This window comes from Anas acuta, chromosome Z (assembly GCF_963932015.1).
Source record: "Anas acuta chromosome Z, bAnaAcu1.1, whole genome shotgun sequence".
NCBI lineage: Eukaryota > Metazoa > Chordata > Aves > Anseriformes > Anatidae > Anas > Anas acuta.
Window position 1 is genome coordinate 31,664,055 of NC_089017.1, and position 20,318 is coordinate 31,684,372.

General features: G+C 40.0%; 1 protein-coding gene across 6 annotated transcripts in view; it reads right to left on the minus strand.

Annotated features, from left to right (window-relative positions):
• MLLT3 (MLLT3 super elongation complex subunit) overlaps positions 1-20,318 on the minus strand; it is a 147,406-nt gene that overhangs the window by 93,364 nt on the left and 33,724 nt on the right. Inside the window, exon 1 of one of the 6 annotated variants that reach the window (XM_068666934.1) lies at positions 6,117-6,470. The exons of 4 other annotated variants lie outside the window; for them this stretch is intronic. In XM_068666934.1, the coding sequence (XP_068523035.1) occupies positions 6,117-6,141 (25 nt within the window). In that variant the 5' untranslated portion in view covers positions 6,142-6,470. Of the gene's footprint in view, positions 1-6,116; positions 6,471-20,318 lie in introns of those variants that run through there. One more of the 6 variants, XM_068666932.1, reaches the window with a different exon arrangement.

Consider the following 20,318-nt stretch of genomic DNA (forward strand, 5'->3'; position numbering starts at 1 on the left):
GGCATTTAGAGATACCTGCATCCCACATTAGTGCACAGGTGTTAGCATGTGCTACTGTGCACCCAGGCTGATGTGTCAGGAGGAAAGCCTAGTGGAAAATACTAGTATCAACTTGTCTTGCCTATCCATTGCTGGCAGCACTTGCTGGTGGGGTCTATCCTCCCCTTCCCAAGGCACCAATTTCCACAAAACATGGAAAAATTTAACATCTTCAGTGCTTCCATCTCTCTTGTCAAGTTTGATTGAAACATTGAAACTGACTTTCATATTTTGTATTCTGATCACCTTGCAAATCCTATTCTGTTATTATATAAAATAGTTTTCCCACAGGAGCCCCTCATCTGCACCACGATGAAATTCCCAGAGGCTAGTATCTTATTCCACCTGTGGGAGTTTCCTTCACTCACATGTTTTTCCTTAGCTGAGTTGGCTGTTGCAGTAAATTAAGGAAATTGCAGAAAACATTTAGCCCCTTGGACCTTGAAGTTAAGCCACAACTAAAAATATGCCTCTGTAGAAAGGTATGTGGGCACTGGTTATTTTTGCTACTCAAATATCCTCCAAGAGAAAATTTAAATCACTGGCCTGTCTTATACTGCTGTTTTTATGTGAGTCCAGACCCCACAGTCACCCTGATCTTAAAAGTTTTGTTGTTTTTTTTTCATCCCCTGATCAGTAACATGACTAACTATAGAAAGAACACTTCTATCTCAAGCTTTTTAGGATCAGATAACTAAGCTTTTTTTTTTTTTTTTTTTAACCTACCTAAGAAATATTACTTGGAAAGGATCAATAAAATCCTTTGGGGAAATTTGATGAAATTTATTTTCTCCCCTGGTGAAAATAGGCTGTTCTACTGTGCTCCATGTGTTTTGGTTTCCTCAACGCAGTATTAGAAGTCTACAATAGGCTGAACGCTTAAGAGTATTACAGTACCTCAAATGCATACTTCTGTGGGTTTGGATCATAGACAAACTACAAATAGCACCTTCAGGAGTTGCCATGTTGGTATTTGCTGCACTCTGTTATCTTCTACATACCACATACATCATCATCATTTCTCCTAATCTGCAGATATACCATTGAGTTTGGAGTAACCACCGTCCAATTTCATACTAAGCACACTATAGCCTCTCTTTCTCTCCTTAATTATCTCATAATATATCAGACTTGTATCTGTGGCTTATGAAAACGAAGTTCTTTGCACTGAGGACCAGCACTTTGTGAAATACCATACATGCGTATCATAGAATATCCCAAGTTGGAAGGGACCCATGATGATCATCAAGTCCAACTCCTGGCACCACACAGGTCTACCCAAAAGTTTAGACCATGTAATGAAGAGCACAGTCCAAACGCTTCTCAAACTCAGACAGGCTCGGTGCAGTGACTGGAGAGCCTGTTCCAGTGTGCGACCACCCTCTCGGTGAAATGAGAGTGAAATAATACCTAACGCAGGCATCTCTGAAATAACACAAACGCAAGTGAGTAACTTTCTTTACTGAATTATTTTCTAAGGAAAACAAAAGATCACAAGTTCTCAAAACATAAGAAAGGAGAAATTAAAGGGTAGAAAAAAAGAAAAATTGTACATATATGGTATAGAGGAGCGTCAAGTAGCTTGTGAACCTGTAGTACTCAGCCAATGAGTGCAACACCCTAATATTGCACCGGAGGCAGCGGCAGCTGCTCCAGGAGGGGAGGCAGGGACTGCAAGTGACGCTGTCCCTGAAGAAGTCGCAGCTACACCACAGGCTGTGGGGGTCTGCCTTCCCCACCAGGGGCCTCTCTGTGGGCTGCGAGGGGTCTTCGGCTCTGGCACCTGGAGCACCTCTGCACTGACCTTGGTGGCTGCAGGGAGGTTTCTCACTCCTCGCTCTCCCAGCTGCTGTTGTGCAGATTTTTTTTTTCCTTTTCTTGGGTGTGCTCTCATTTAAACTTTTTTAAACTGCATTGCTCATGGCTTGGCTCTGGGCAGCGGTGGGCCCCTTTGGAGCTGGCTGAAACTGGCCCTTATCTAACATGGGGCAGCTGCTGGATTCTTCTCACAGGGGCTACCTCTGCAGCCCCCTCCACTACCAGAACCTGGCCATGTGAACCCAATACACTGGGGCAGCTAGGTCATTACTGGCCTGTAAAGTATTAAGGCTTAAATGAACTAATAAAACCCTAAATGTGATGGGGGTAGAAGGGACTGGGATAACAGTGCCACTTTTTGGGGACACCAAGTTGAGACTAGGGGATAGGATGATCACTGGGCAATTATTGTATGTACCCAAGGCAGGGACTAACTTGTTGGGAAAGGATTTGATAATGAAATCGGGCATTCAAATCATAAATAGTTAGGCTAGTATAATGATATTATTAATGGGGTGCTCTCAGACCCTGAGAGCAAAGATATATTTGCCTTTGAGTGGAAAGACTCTGAAACAGGGTGGAAGCAGCAATACAGGTGGACAGTTTTACCTCAGGGGTTTACAGGGCCACCGATTTATTTGGGCAAGTTCTAGAACAGATTTTGGAATAATTCCAACCTCCAGAGAAGGTGTTACTGTTACAATATGTGGATGATCTTTTTTTGTCAGGACAGGAGAAAACAGCTGTGAAGGAAGCCACTAACAAGCTGTTTGATTTTCTGAGAAAACGGCTTGAAAGTATTGGAAAGTAAATTAAAATTTGTAGAAAGAGAAGTCAAATATTTAGGACATCTACTGTCTGAGAGGGAATGAAGAATAAATCCAGAGGGGAGGGGATTCAGGGAATTGTTGAGCAACCCCTACCCAAAAGTAAAAAAAAAATAAAAATAAAAAAAAAAATAAAAATGTTTTAAGAGAAAGAGTTTATTGTTTATCCTAATTATTTCTTAATTATTAGAGGGGTGTGTATATATACACAGATATGATGTAGTTTATGTTTATTTTAGTAATACCTATTCTCAATGGATTAGTGATAGGATGGAGGGAAAAATCAGCATTTCCAATTAATCCAGAACATCTCTTAAGTTCTATCTTGAAATAATTGTTGGATTTGCACCCAGATGACTAGAAGGACTGAAGAGGCCTTGTCCTCTTCATTGCTATTTCCAGCAGCAACTGTGTCTGGCTCTTTAGATTTTTAAAAGTGACAGATCATACACAGTCCTGGGAAGGAATAGATTTTGAAGTTGGTTTCCCTACACATAATCCTGGCTACAACATACTGTGTTATCAAAGGTGCCTTTTAAACAACATTGATAGAAAACTCAAGGGGCAATAGTTCTGACCCTGGGTATGGAAATACATGTATCCACGAAGTAGGGAATCATCCATGCTGTACTGAATATGGTAGCCATGGGAATGCTAATATACCTAGTGCACTCCAGACAGAACAAGAGAATCCTGTAACCAGATGGCCTGTCCCGAATGGCAAGGGGTGGTAGTGGCTATGTGGCAATAAATCCAGGAAGGTGTTGCCCCTAGGATGGAAGGGAGCTTGCACCCTGAAGGCAGTAATTCCAAATGTAACTATTATTGAAGACCCACAAAGCCAAAGCCTCCTTGAGACCATGTAGAATTAAGACTTCAGATAATCCTCTAGTAAAATTCTCCAGCATTTCAGTTTTGCGAGGTGGTTTTTGCTTTGGTTAGGGATGAGTGAATCAGAAAACTCTATTGTAAATATCTCAGCTATAATTGAAGAACTAGAAAATAAGTTAAATGTTTGCAAAAATAGTACTCTAGAATTGAGTAGTATTAGATTTATTAATAACCTCATACGGAGGACCATGAACTGTAATTAATACTAATTAATAATACTAATTAATAGAGAACAACTTTTTACTTGGACAGCAGTGATAGGACAAGTATGAATTTAGCCTTAAATCAAGAGAACAGATGTTTAAAATAGATGTTAGGAGGAAACTTCACTCAGAAGGTGGTGAGGCCCTGGCACAGGCTGCCCAAAGCAGCTGTGGATGCCCCATCCCTGGAGGTGCTCAAGGCCAGGCTGGATGGGGCTTTGGGCAGCCTGGTCTGGTGGGAGGTGTCCCTGCCCGTGGCAGGGGGGTTGGAATTAGATGGTCCTTAAGGTCCCTTCCAACCCAAACCATTCTATGATTCTAAGCCAACTTGCAACATCTTCTAATTCCTTCTGGTATGCATAGCCCACTCCCTGCTATTTTCTTTTATATTGATTATCAAACTTGAATAAGTTTAACAATTAGTCCACTATTTTTGAAATTTTTTTTTTTTTGGGGGGGGGGGGGGGGAGAGCGGGGGGTTGTTTGTTGTTGTTGTTTTTTGGGTTTTTTTTTGCATGAGGCACCCACAGTCCTTCAGCCCATCTAAAAAAAAAAAAACATAATTGTCTTACTGATCGATGGAAATGGATGTTTTTTGTTTTATAAAGATTAAAGGTCCTCCAATTAAAACAAACAGAGGAGCAGAGTTTCACTATAAGGATCATGTTAGTGTGGAATCCCATCATATTTTGTTCAACTGAATAGGAAGTGAGAGAAAATACTAAACAAGCTCAAGGCAAGTACAGTAATAACAGTTTACCTTGAAGTATTTAACCAAGGAATTCATCATTAGTACTACTAGCATCAAATTTTAGAGGATTTGGTGGGAGGAGGGGGGGAACAACACCTTGTTCAAAGTCATCCATCAAATCAGTATTGGAATTGAAAACAGATGTAATGGCTGCTGACTACTGTTCAAGATACAGCTCTGCACACAGAAGACTTGTATTTTGCTAGACTTTGGAGTCAAATCTGAACCAAGCTCAACTAAAAGATAACATACCTGTTTTCCTACTAAGATAAATTTTGTTTTGTTTCCTGTGCTTTGTTTTTTTGTTTGGTTGGTTTCGAATGTGGGATCGTTTTAAAAACAAACTATAAACATTTTGCGATTAAAGTAGGAGTTTTTTGAACAGCACATATAATTGGCTTTGTTACTAAAGCAATGAATGAAAGACAAGGAATCACGAAATTTTATGCTGTAGAACGCTACAAATCCAATGTGTGTTTAAGTCACAGCACGAGACCTGCAATTATCACAAGATAATTAGAAGCAATTGAATGAGGTCATACTCAATATAGATATTGCGGTAAAGTATGTTTATACATACTACATTACACAGAGTGAAATAATTGAGTCACATGTCCATTTATTCAAAATGTTACAGCACTAGGAATTCCTAAACAGATTTACTACCTGATTTGAGCAGTGTATCAAATATTGACAATTTCGTTCCTAAGCAAAACTTATTTTCAAGTCTTACACTAGTAAATTGTTTTCCTAAAAAGCCATTTGCTCAAATATTCTTAATTGGTAAAGCATGTTTTTCTAAAAGTAAAGAGACTTTCAGTCTTTTGATATGAGTCCTAAAGAGGAAGCCAGAATCCTAAGCAATGTTATTAGATGTTTCAATTATATGCTTTACTATTAAACACTTCATTAAAAGACAAGCAAGCAAAAGCTTGCTGCAATCAAATCCACTAAAATTAAAGAAGCTACAGTACTGGATGGCAGTCACTGACAGCAGTTCAAGGGTTTCAAGGGAGAAACAAGGTTTTTACATGGTTACTCTTTACCGGGGTGAACTGCCTTTGTACAGGATAACATCCTCCTGACACAACTTTCCTCAGCACTGGTTCTTACCAACATATGGTAAACAGATGTGAAAGGAAAAACGTGTTGGGAAGCAGAATCTGCAAGCAGAAAGCTAATAAGATCAAATTAAAGTTAAAGTATCAGCTAATTATTTTCTGTTAGTCTTCTTTACTTTATAAAGGGAATACTCACTCGTACACAAGACCAACTGACCTCTCTTGCTATTCAAAACAATTCCTAACCTGCAGGGGTATTATTTTCACAGTTTCATACTTTGAGGGAGTTAATGTGTATTGACAAAGCAATCATGTCACAAGGGTAGCTGCAACAAGTGAGATTTTGCCGTCAATATCCACATATTGCACCCAACATGAACAATAGTGAGAGGGTCACTGCAGCTGCCTTTTACAGCCTGTAATATTAAGTGTCAAAAACAGCACAACTGAGTAATGATCTGAGAAGCAAAGCAAAATCACAAACCAAACAGCATCTTCCTTCAAAAAGTACCACACACTGCCTTACCTAACAGCCAGGATTTCTTCTGCATTCTTCGTTTGGGTGATTATAACAGGCTTTCAAAAATACCCGGTTTTCAATCAAGACATCAACATTGCTAGAAGGATCAAACAGCTGATGCAGAACACAGTAAGGACAAGGTATATGACTCGTTCTTCCCCTCAGTTCTAGGCTGGAACAACAGCTTGGTAAAAGAGAAAAAAGGAAGCAGTTTCCTCTCAACTTTCCCAATCTTTCATTGCTTTCCATTCTGCATCTTTACCTATGTACCTCATTATTTAATTTTACTATAGGAAATTGGGCATTTTTTATGTGCCACAAGCACTGGTGTGAGTTCTCTGCTAGCTCACTTGAAAAACATGATTCTATCAAAGCATCCCTTATCCCTGCTTCTCCCACGCATTCTCACAAATACCCCAGACTTCCACTATCTCATCTTAAGCTTCAAAGTAAAACTGATGTTGAAATACCTCTTGCAACACTTCTTTTTACAGACATGTTTGTACATGCTACTGCCTGCACAGGGGAGGACATCTGCCCACACGGGAATGTGCATCGTCACATCCATGTAAGTACACATTCTCTCCACCACGCATCTTAAATGCTCAGCACATCAATAACACATTTATGCTGAAGTAGCAAATGAATACTAATTTAGATATTATTTCATGACATTGCTATTCTAACTTGTAGATTGTGAAAAGAATTTAGTGACAACATAGAAGTATCTCAACAATACAGGAACCAGTTACTAATGCAAGGGTTGGCCACTCAACACATTTTACCAAAATCTAAGCCATTCTATTCTTCCATCACAGTATGAGTTGATTCAGGGAACCATTACTTAAAGATCCTGCCCGCTGGGTGCTCTAACAGTTCTGAAGCTCTTCCAAGGCAGAGTGGTGCCACCAAATCAGTAACAGAACACCATGCACGCGCAGTACTATTGATGGTAACTGGCTACTAAATCAAAACTCTTTTTTCAAAGACTACAGTGATGGTAAGAAATTAAATCAGACTGATGTCAAACCATTTTGTTTGGGCAGCAACAGCCTGTGGAAACCTCATAAGGAACATGTTATCCAAGACCCTCTTCAAAAAGAAAACAGCAACACAAAAACAAAACCATCAACAAAAAACAGGTCTTAATTCAACAAGCTTTTAATACAAATAGAAGCTCCAAAGAAATTCTCATGCATAGTCTCCAGTGATGTGAAACTTAAGCCAGCATGGCTATAGTTCTGCTCCAAGCTGTTTTATAATTATAAACTGCCACGATCAGTAACTGCTGGTCAAATTTAAAGTCACATATCACATGGCTTTTGTAAGCACAGAATTTTTGTGCTCATTCGCCTTCACAACATCACAGAATCATATAATGGTTTGGATTAGAAGGGACTTTAAAGATCACCTAGTTCCTACCCCCTGCCATGGGCCTCCCAGCAGATCAGGTTGCTCCAAGCCCCATCCAACCTGGCCTTGAACAACTTCAGCACACATCTCTGCAAATCACTGGTGCTCAGTGAAGCACTGTTCCTTTACAACATATTTGGTCCAAACCAGTTTGATAGGCACTATAGTTCCCATCCACAAGGTCTCCAAATAAGGAAGAAAATCTCATTACACAGAAGAGAAACACACAATTAAATTGAAGAAAAAATAGGAAATTATCTCCTGAAAGCTCTATAACAAGCTCAGTTCAAATAAGCTTCTGTAACAACAACAAAAGGCAGAACTATGTTAACAGCACTTTCAATTTGCTCATTTGCACAACTGACTGTGTGCAGGAAGGAGGAAGAGTTGTTAATCTGCTGGTCTTGCATCTGTGCGGTGTTTTCTATTCTTCATTTTTCTAGTTAACATTTTACTATTTGTTTTATAATCTATTTTCTGTCAGAAAAGATGTACAAGCTAGAGTTAATGCTTCTCTTGGCTCCCAGTTACAACCACAAGACACTAGTAAATGTAATTATGCAGTCTTAGCACTGCATTAGCAATTTCTTGCAGTGACTGTAAAACAGAACTGAATGACAGCACTACAAGAGTTTAACACAGATCTCCTGGTGATTGTTTATGCTGAGGACAAGACAGAACACACACACGCACTCTCTGTCTCTCCCCCACGCCCCAAGCAATCAGTGACAATCTCTAGGAGAGCTGGACACCCCCAGGGAAAAGGTCAGGTACCTGGCAGTCAGTCAGAACGCTGCACCAGTGTACACACTCGGTACTACAGTAATCAGGAAAGGTAATTTAATTGGTCTCTTCCTTCTTTTTAGTAACTTGAATTCATTCAGAGCTCTTCATTGTTTCTACATCTTTCTGGCATGAGTCCTCATTTACAAGTTTCTCCTACCGATCAGATTTATACATGACTGCATAATACTTTCTACTTGACAGCATCCTGTGAGATATTCTGTTATTATATTTGGCAGAAATCTAAAGGTATCTGGCAGAAATCTTGAAGAACAAGGCATAATTCATCTTTTCTTACAGTTTGATATTTGTATATATTTTCACCACTGCAGCTACCTCAGTATCACTTTTCGTAAATAAAATGTTCTAACAGTAGGGATTTTCTGCCAAAAGACAGCACCAGCCCCCAAATAAAAGTCAAAAGGTAAACCAGGGACACTTTGTCTTCTATAATCTACCTTTAATTTTTGTCTTTGATAGCCGTAACAGAAACTGCTTTCACATCTTAGTATAAATATTGTCCTATCTACAGCATCTAACAAAAGGTGATCACACAATCCCACACGATCATCACTTCTGAATAAAAGGCAGGTTTTCCTATAGTCTTTCCCAGCTCCGAGATCTGATTACATCAGAGACACTGCAAAGCTTCGAATTGGAAACAAAACAGGCAAACAATCTAACCTATTGTCTGGAGTTTGCTGGGAAACACGGGACACAACCAAACCCTCTCCCTCATTTGTCAAGTTCCATCTCAACTCGGCCATGACCCGTCTCCTCACTGTCCATGCTAACACACAGCTCTTTGCTCACTTCTTGTGTAAGGACATTTCCTAGCAACTTTCCACCCAGACCTATCCATGGCTGCTTTTAGAGATGAGGTGAACAGGAACCACCAATACTTCTTTGGTATGGGGAGCATGCAGACGGGCTCCCATCACCTTTAATCACTACCTCTCTTCGGTGGAGAAGTCAGGAACATAACTTGAGCACTCATACGCCAGCAAACTGAGAAAGAAGAGATGTTCACAACCAAGTCTCGGAGAGTAGGAAAGATACATCTTCAGTTGTGACCGGTCGAAACTACAAATGGTGGAGAGGTAGGGGGAGAAGGAAGAAGGGAAGGAGGTTTTAATCTACTAGCACCATCAGCTCTAGGAAAGACAGAATGGAATGAAAATGAGTTAACTTATACAGAGTCGTGTAATGAATAAGCAACAGAGCCTGAAGAACCCTGATTCCCTGTTTGACTGAGCACATATACGAGACACTGGGTGTTGAAATGTCCCAACACATGGCTACTGCACTGCTGCTTTCTTCCAGGTTCTCCCTTGCTGCAGTCCACACAAACCAGTAAACAAGCACACTGAAAAACACCCTTCCTCAATACATACAACATACCCATTCCCCTGCCTCTCATTATTTCCTTTCTCGCGTATACAGTCTGTCAAGGAAAGGCTTACTAGCACAGACATATAAAGGAACTGGGCTTGAAACAAACTAACAAAAAACCACTCCAAGGATACCAACAGAGAGTTATAACACTGTATATGTCTGGCTGTTCTCTCACTTCCAAAGGTATTTTCAGATGCTTAAGAACACTGTTGCAACTGAAGAGAACAACTTTGGCAAGCAAATGACAAAAACAATTTTTGTAGTCTAAAAGTGCACAGAACCTTAAAATAAGAGCTCAAGTTCAGCTTTCATTCCAGCCAAATGTAACTGTATACTTACTACACATGACTTTTATTTCTCTGGTCTGCAAACCATTCCTGTCAAATCCCAAAAGCAAGCGTTCAGTCCCAAGGTCACTACAAACACATACTTCTCTCTCTTCCTCTCTCTCTGTAAATCAGTTTTGGTACATTTTTGGAGGATTTTCAGTCTTCTTGAAGCAACAATAAGGCTTTTCACCATGTCAAATTGTTATTCTAAATCCCCCAAAGGCCTCTATTACTGCTTTATGGGCCTTTGTTATTGCAGTGTAATTGCTACCTTCCAAAACTGCTTTCTGAAAAGCTTGTCCACAGCCACTTAGAAAAGCTGGCCGGGAAAATGTGCTGGCCTTGTATTTTGGACGTCCCAGCACGTGAGAATGTTTCTAACCAGACCAGTGCAAGAGATGGACAGCTAGTTATTCTCTAGTAAGTCATGTTTCTGACTCTAAGAAGAAAAAACACAGCATATAAATTACTACAGAAACTTATGCCCTCGCTCCTCTTTCCATGCACTGGTTTTTATACAGCAAGCAGCCTTCAGCCTTTGAGTTGGCTACTCACTTGGCCCTCACCCTGCTCACCACCACCCAGACCATCCACCTGTCCACAGGGCACAGTAATCCCAAGGGGGGGACACGTTCTGTGGTCACAAACTTGCCGGACAGAATAAAAAGTGTTTTAAAAGGATTTTTCGCACAAAACTGCATATTAAAAGAATCATTTACAGTTAAAGGGCAATCACTAAAATTAAGGACAAATTTACACACCCACAGTAATCTCTTAAGAGGACTACACACATCACTGGCATTATTTTCACCTACAGATTCTCTATAACAAGGGCTTTCAAAGCTGCGTTCTCAATATATTTATTTTAGGAAAATCATATGACTTAGAGAATTGTGGTGGTTATGCTTTTATATAGAATTATGCTATGTGTTGGAGATACTTCAGTTCATTTTCAGTCACAAGAACTAGAAATAAGCACAATAAATGTGAAGGAGAAAGGCAAAGGAAACTCTGCCTCTCTCAGAAAGTATGGAAAAGTCATACTGATGAAAAAAGATGCTTTACAGTGATAGTTCTTTTCTTCGACTTCAGATTACTTTAATTTCTCCCCGAACTTCATTTCTACGACTGCCCCTATTCCTGCCTTCTCCTGTTAAATGAAGATTTTGCTTTTCTGTTACTCAAGGTGCTTCCCCAGTAATTTCATAGCACCTGTCTCAAAGGTGATTTGTTCTTCCACACTGAAACTGGAAGAAAGTATAGAAGCTACATTTAGAGAGGGAGTAAAACAAACTACAATAAACACTCAACTTTGCCAAGGAGAGAAAGCCACTATTCTGCTGCTGTTACACAAATTAGCAGAGACACTTCCCTTATAAAGAAATACCCATAAAAGATATTTAGAATGTCTACCTGCTGTTTCAAGCCCCTCACCTCCAAGTGAAGTTGCAAATCCCCTTCTTTTAAGCTGAAGCTACCATTCAGTATTACTGATTTTTCCTTACTCCCCTCCACTCTCATTTACTTTCCTGGAGTGAGCCAGCATAGAAGTGCTGGGATTTATTGTCTCAAGGAATCTGCTCTGCCTGATGTTCACCTTCATTTTTAAGGATTTTAGTATCATTTCAGTTTAGCAAGGTTTAGCTGAATTCATTTATAATTATTCTGCTCTATACTTCCTATCCATTCTGCTATTCCTGATTGATGAACATTATTTCTCATGATATTTTTCCCAGCAGACCTTTGGAGAGTTAAGCAGATGAAGTCAATCACCTTTTTTTTTTTTTATCCATTATTTAAGTAGTAAAGACACAGACAGCTTTTTATTTTACGTTCTCCATCTATTAATTGCACTATTACCTATCTGATCTAGCTGACAAACTGATTCGTCAGTCAAGCAAAAGACAATGGGAAAGAAGAACCTTCCAAACCCTATATATACACATCATCTAATTTTGAAGAAGTTACCACTTCAGCCTTTAGAACTCTGTGCTAAGGCAGACCTGTTGTACTATCATATTTTACATATTTAGGTCATACTGTTTAGCATCTGCAAAATATCTTTGCGTATTACAACCAAGGAACTGTTTAAGACTACCTCAGAAGTTTAACAAGGACACCACTTTCCTGACATTGCAACTAATATCATTTACAAAGGTAGATGTGAAGATATGCATTAATTCTAATGACAAACCCCCATATGTTACAAGACAATTTGTACTTCCATGTCTCAGAATAATTTCTCCTATTTTTGCACAGCACGTTTTTGTTTTTAAGGAACACACGTGATGTAAACATTCATTTAAACAGATGTACTGCAGACATGCAGTTGTAGCCATGATGGTTCAAGAACCTCATAAAGTATGCTGACTTGCTGTAAGCATAAATTAGCAAAAAAAAAAAATCAGAAATCTGATAAGTTTAGTATAATGCCTTTCCTCATAATTCACATCAAAAGAAGAGAGCATTCCTGAAGTTCACTCATTTGTTTCCCCAGCTCTGTTAGTTGGCTTATTAATTCCAAGCAGCATGTTTTCACAGAGGGTGAAGGGTGAGCAGGAGAGAAAGAACAGCAAAATGACTTGGAGTAACTTGGTCTCCAGAAATTGATGTCATTCTGGCATCTGATACATTCATTCTCTCAGAACTCCACAACCCAAAGACATCAAAAAATGATCACCAAAGCAGTAGTGTGGTACGGCTTCAACAAAGCTGGTATTTCCCAATGACACCAGCCCTTCCCACATTTTGTCCCCACAAATTTTGAGCTGAAACACTGTAAAAGATTCATTCTTTTAAACAAAAATACCAACCTTCTTTACAGGGGGATTCACTTACAACGTCTGTTCTATGGTTTCCTTGAATTCAAATTCCCTGAAGGTTTGAAGATCAAAAATCTGGAGAGGATGTTTTCTTCCTTAATGTTCTTAAGAGTTCGATTACTTTTTTTGCTTTGTTTTGCTTTAGAAGGTTAATTGCCAGAAGTGAGCAGGTTTCCTATAGGAAGGACTATGAAGGAGACAAAGAACACCCACCACAAAGTACTGTCACAACTAAACAGGCTGTACACAAAAAATGTCATTAAGAGTATGAGAAGAAATCCATCATCACGGACTTGATTTAAAGGTCCAGCCATATCTTCCCACACTCAAGATGTTGGTTAAAACATAGGAGCACCATGTGGTATGGAAGTGTTCATGTGAGGTCTGTGATGGGCAGATGACCTATCTCTGAGGTCACAGAGCTCTGGTGGTGATGCATGGGGTGGGGGCGGGAAGATCACATACCCCTATCTTTCTCCAGCAAAGAACACATCTTTCTTCCTTCAATCAGATCAGAAACGTTATCGAAAAAACGCTCAGTTCACATGTTCTCTTAAAGGGCTGTTAAAATTTTAGAGGGGAATCTTTATACCAACTTCATGGAATTCCACTTGAATTTCTAAGCAATTGCTGAGAATTCCTATGTAAGTTATTACAATTGCCTATAATGAAAGTGATTTTTTTTAAGCATATATTCTTGTGTCACACAGATGGGCAATAGAGATGTCGCATAACACAAATACCTGATATTTGCCGTAGAGAGTAACTTCTGAGAACATGATGAAACCTCATAATGTTACTCAGTTTTAATTAAGTTAAACTGACTAAACTGATTGTTCAGTATACACTACCATACACTGTATTCTTACACTATATAAGTTTTAAGGAACTGTAGTGCAAAAAAGAACAGCATGTATATATGAGAAGTACCAGACATTTCACTTTCAACAGATTTTAAATAGAACAAGCATAAAACAGGCTGTTAGAGGCATTAGTAACTGTTCAGCATTTAACATCAGAGAGGCTAAAAAGAATTTCTATTGGCAACCAGTATTATCTCCTGAAAAAAAATCAATTATAAATTCAAATCTTTTTTGCTTGATCTCATCTTCTAAATGTACACAGCTAAACAAAGTTGAATTTAATATTAAAATATCTCACAGTACATTACTACATTGTTAGTAGAGTAGATCTATTCCTGCATCTCACTTCTTTTCTGAAGCTGATAATGTCTCCTCTGGAAAAACGTCTTCACAAACTCTGCACCTAGCACAGTATCTGACTGAAGACAAAGCAAGTCACAGTCACCCAAAGCAACTACACACAAAAAAAAAAAAAACACATTTCCAAGTTTTTAGAGGTCAACTGCACATCTGAAAAAATGAACTGCATATTGTTCTTCCAAACAATGCATACTTTGATTTAAAGCTCTGTGTCTTTCCTCTGAAAGCTTTGCCCTTTACTTCATAGAAGAATTTTAACTGGAAGAATTTTTAAATTCAAGGAACAACAGTAAGCTTCTGATGCTGGCAAAGACTGAAATCTAATGGAAAATAAAGACAGAATTTCACACTCTCCCATGATAGCTTATCAAAAAGATTATTCAAGGCTGATCTTAGACTATGCTAAAAAAGAACAGAATTACTCCTGTCTACAATAAAGATTATAGTCTGTATTATGCAGCCGTAGTCCCTCATTTTAAATCACATGCACCAGTAATTGGAGGAAAGTTTTTCAACAGTATAGTGCAGCTCTGAACAGCCTGCCTGTCAGGATGTAGAATAAGTGGAGATCCTACATATGAAGCTCAGGAAGAAAAAAAGCACCTATCGTTGGCTATCAACAGCAGCTGCTGTGCCCTCAACCAACCTGTAGGCCAAGGGATGCCTGTGACCACAAAACACATGCACTGAGGGCTGCTAACATGGGACCTTCTCCTTGCTGGTGCTGGACTCCACAGCTCCAAGCAGGCAGAGCTGGGCACGTGCATCTCAATTGAGCTCTGCACCCCAAACACCTCACACAGCATCGCTCGTTGTTATAGTCCTGTTGCAGAGAGGCAATATTTGTAGTTGAACTTCTCAAACAAGAGGAAGCATTAGTTTGGAAGTATCCATTTAGGAAATATTTCTAGAGTGAGTTTTGATGTCCTTATGTGGCATTGTTTTCCCCCCTAGAACTCTGCCCGTCCATTCCTCCCCTCCATTCAAAAAGCTTTCTGGTTTTGGGACAATGAGGATTGAAAAACAAGGGATTTATTTTTCCTCCAAAATGCATCGATTCTATTGCACTGAGAACAAACTTAGGGAGAAAAAAAAATAAGCGTTTAAAAATGCTTTAAAAAGCAACAACCGTCATCTTTAAATTTAATTACACCCCATTCTTTCAGAATCCTGAAGGTTAAAAATAGAAGTTTCCTAATCAAAAAAAAAAAAAAGGCCACCACTTTTAAAGAGTATTTTTTGTTCTTTTTTTTTTTTTTTTTTAAAGCAGATATGACTTTCTCAAAGTTTCAGCCATCTCTAACATAAGTTTTAAGACACCTTCACCTCTACACCAAAAATTTTGTCATAACAGGACAGCAGCGATCTCAGCTAGCCTTCCACAGGCCAAAAGACGACAAACACAAACAATGTATGTCCCCTCCCTGCCCTGCCATCCCCACACCAGCACACCATATTTCTCAGACAAAGTGCTTTAACCTACAGTACAAGCTCACTTGCAACTCAATTCATAATGATATGATAGCCACACGTTCGGATTTTAGTAAGTTCATTTTAAAAGCAAGTGATCAGGTTAGATACAAATACACCTCCTCACAAGTAGACTATACACCAAGAAGCTACTCTGCTTAGTAACAGGAAAGTCTGCAAGGAACAGAGATGCTTACTACCCACCCGCTCCACCTTCCCTCAGGAGAGAAGCCTGCTGGCAATCCCCAGCCCAGCCAGGTGCTTGGGCAGAGCTGGCTGGTTTGGGAAAGAAAAGGGATCCCCCTGGAGCAGCAGTGAGACACCTCTATTCCTCCCCATACACCCTGCTGCCGAGAGGGCTCACAAGCTGCTCTCTGGCATAGAACCTGGTTCCTTAAACACACAGCACATTTCCACAGCTGTCATCTTCCTCCATCTTCTTCGCTGAGCGTGACATCTTTCAACACTGCACTACCTTAGGGATGATGGTATTTTACGGCATTGTTAGCAGTTCTTCTGCCTAGTACTACCTCCATCTTTCACAACATCCCTGTTAGATTCAAATATTAAAAAGCCCCACTAATCACAGAGCCCCACCAAATCAGCAAAGTACACATAGAAATGTGAGTTAGGTAAAACAATCAAAGCTTTTGTTCTGAATATAGACAGATGTTACTCGCATGCCATTATTTTAATCTCAAAACAAAACAGATAAAGAGTTTACAAACCAATCACAATTGCTAGCTAAACAGTTTAAGGCCAAGTGGGGACTACTCCAGTTATCTTTGCTAGCCTAACAGCTCAGTGCTTATAGACCTTTGTCTTGAACATGAAACATGGTCATGATTAAAATGACTTATCTCAAAACTTACAGGTGGGAGGCATTCCAAGGGCAGAATCAGCACTTACTTGCTCAAATCATGGTACCTGAGTTATGTGTCTTCTGGAAAAAAATATTTTCTCTACCATAATCATTTATGAATTACCAGAGACTGTGAACACTAAAGGGAGTGTAGCAAAACAATCAACAAAATCCACATACAAACCAATACAAAATTTGGCATTTATATCATACTGTTTGGAATTAAACAGAGACTGGTAATGAACAACATACTGCTCCCAAACCAACACCCAGTAGCACCAGGGGGAAGCAAAGCAGAACCAATACACAGTTACCCTGCCCATCAAAGCCTGTCACTGGCACCCAGTTCTCAATGATAATTACTTAATCAATGCCAAATTCTCCAGGTTTCTGTTAAAGGCAACATTGTTCAACAACCCATTTTCACAGAGGGGAATAGTTCAAGCATTCCGCACTCTCCAGGACACTACGTTTAGTCTTTGCATCATAAGAAACCTTCAGTCTCCTCTGCGTTATGTCCAAGTACTAGCTGTTTGAAATTTCATATTTGCATTATTTAATTGGCACCACATGAGGGACATTGCAGCTGCTGAGTAGTATTTCTCATAGGCCTCTCCCTACAGGGGCATTAATGACTATAATCAGCCCAGTCCCACCTCCCTGCCCAGTGATTTAATTTCCTCTACAGTATGGCTTTCAGCTTGCCTTTGAATACCTCCTTGGCCAGCACTGCACAGCAGACCCCTGTTCTGTCATTCCAGAGAGCTTATGGTGTATGGTGGCTGGTCTATGGCCAGCCTGCAAGATGTAATCAGTCATGTCACTCACTGTTCTCCTGAAGACCCCTGTTAAAACAAGAGCTGCAGAAAGGCTCAGGGTTGATTGGGTTTACTGCCCAGCCCCACATCGGCCAACACATCACTGAGTTAAGGGAACCTCTCGCAGCAAAAGAAAAAAACAAAAACAAAAGCTGTACACTGGAGAAACTGCCATTAAAAAGCTGAAAAACTAGCATGGTAAAACAAAAGAGTTAGCAAAGTTAAGCTTTTGCCAGGGTTAAAACACCAAAAAAAAAAAAAAAAAAAAGCAACCAAACTGTAAACTTGAAACAAGACACAGAAGCATGACATGAAAAACATACTATATTTTGGTACAGCTCATGAACAGGATGGGAAGTCCTGGCATACATGTCACATACAAAAGGAATTAAATAACATTATTTTTTTTTTAAATCTGGATTGTATTAATTGCTAGTGATTCTATTTTTAACCTTCCCTGCTTTACTTTGCCAACTTTACTTCAACTCCAGTGTCCTCAAAGGCACTCAATCTTCAGAAGTTGTCACAACTCCCAGAAGTTTTTCAGCTTCAGTGATTCTTAGTGATTCAGTGATTCTTATCTTCAATGATTCTAGACAAATTTTGGCAGTTGCAAGAAACAAGAGAATGGGAGCAATAAATGTTGGCACACCTTACTTCATCCATTTAACAGCCTTCTTAAACAGGCTCCTTCATTTAACAAGCTTCTTTAAACACTATCGATGACAAATTCTTTAAACAGGAACATTTTCATTCATATCAGTGGTCCGAGTTGAGCTCCCATCTTTCTGTACTACAAAAGAAAGCATACCATCTCATCTCTGGGAACCAACACAATCATTTACACCACTTCAGTGGAGCTTGAGTTACATGTTGCTGTTGGGTAGTAAAACCAGTGGCTGTGCTTTTACCTTGCTGAAGAGGAGGGGCTCAGCTGTGTTTAACGTGGCTGAAATGGCAAAGACTGTTCACACCACACAAAGTTAACAATCATCTCTTCTGAAGACAAGAAATGGAGCTTAGGTTTCCATTTTGGGTCCAGGAAGGAAATACACAGCATGCAAAGAACATGCAAGTTAGACCTTGCCTTTTAGGGGTCCCAAAAAAGAAGGCTATCTGATAGACAGCAGTTACTATGTTAGTCCTGCAGCTGTAACATATTCCACTGAAATTAAGCAATTCCTTGCACAGGGAGTCTACAATTAACACTGAGGTATTTAATAGTCACGTTACAAGTACTTTTTGCATGATTAAGATTAATTATAGAACATCAACTTCAATTGGGTTATGCTAAAAGAAGGCATTCTGAGAAGACATAGAAACGTGGTCATTAGCAACTTGCTATGCTCCTATAAAATAGGAAAGAAATGTGCATTAGAGGATTTACTTCCTGTAGCAGCTTAGAATTAATCGACTATTATTAAGTGCCAGATCTAGTACAGTCAAGGTCGGTAAGCATCCATTGTTCAAAGAACAATTCAAAGCCCTTCAGAAAATGCCCTGCCTACTCCTCTTTGCACTGTGTGAAAGGTGGTCAGAAAAGGCAGCCAACTCCTTGAAGCTGTTTACAGATTTGTTTGCATGTGGGAGTAAGACTGCTAGCATCCCTACTTACATTTGAAGTAATGAGCATGAAGTAGCTCCTCACATGCTATTACTTGAAGTAGTACCGAGAACAAAATGTTGAGCATACAGCATGACAGATTGAAATGGTAAGCTGCAGTTCATGAACACAGTACTGATAATATGGGAGTACAGGAGAAACGGAGAAACAACCTCAAATACTTCATTTAATCAAAATCTCATTTGGGCAAGTGACCTCAGTGCCTCATGCCCACTTCAGATTAAAAAAGTTACTACAGACCAAGCTAAGCCAGTGCTGTAAATTCACATCAGTCAGTCAGGCACACTGAAAGACGTATCACTCAGTTTTTTATGGGACTGGCAACGCAGAGGGAAATACTGCATGTGGTCACTAAACCTGATGTATCCTGAAGCACTACAGCTTTTAATGTCTTGACAAAACAGTACATTTTCCTGACATCTGACTGTCAAAGGCACTGTTGGGAGTGTGAAAAAAAAATGAAGAGGAAGGAAAGAAAGGAATGTCACCTGAAGGGCTGGAAGCACGACTGCAGTACCACGTTGTGCAGCTGAGGCACAATCAGGGACTGCACGCACCCTCTTCGCCCACGGGGAAAGCGAGGTGGGACATGCACAGCCCCGCTGTGTGAGCACATCACGGTGCTGAGCTCTGCTGGTGCACCAAGAATAACATACCATATCGTGAGCAGCTATTCAACTATTGAAAAAAGCTAAGTGATGGCTTTCTTCTGGAAAGGAAACACAAAGGACAGAAACAGTACGGTAACAGTAGAAGGAAGTTTTCAGTCAGGAGATTATAAGGAGGGACACGGGTCATGTGCTGGCTAAGAATTTCCTCCTTCGCATCGATGTGCAAGCGCCCACAGGCACCCTTGCCACAGAGCAGCCCCGCTGATGCCGGGGTACGCAGCCCACAGGGCCCTCCGGGTGGGAGCCAACCAGCCTCATGGAAACTGGGTGGTCAAAAGGGCACAGCTGAAAGGAGGGGAAAAGGAATACAAGGGATGAGCTACAGGAAGGGCTCTGGGCTTGTTTTTAACCACAGAACTGAAGCATGTGATCCTCTCTAGAAGACTAGTACAAGATCTGCAACTCTTGCGATTACAAGTTTTCTTCCTTGTTTTTAACAGTTCAACCCCTCCCCTTGAGCAATTTAAACATACAAACACTGGATTTATTATCCTACAGGAGCATTTAAGCACAGCGGAGAACTGATCATAGACTTCCCATCACATGTCTGGTGGAGAGACCCTGGTCTGAGCACATGGCAGAGCTGCACCCTCTTCAAGGTTCAGCCACCAGTCTCAAGGGAAGGTTTGCCACCACATCTCAGGCTTTCCCTATCTGTAAATCATGATACAGATGCCTGAGAAATGCCTTGAGTTCCATGGGCAAAATTCAAGAGTTATGCATTACCATGGCTGAACCCCACAGAACCTTAGCTGAAAAGTGAAATCACTGCCATTGCTGCAACTACCCCAAATAAGC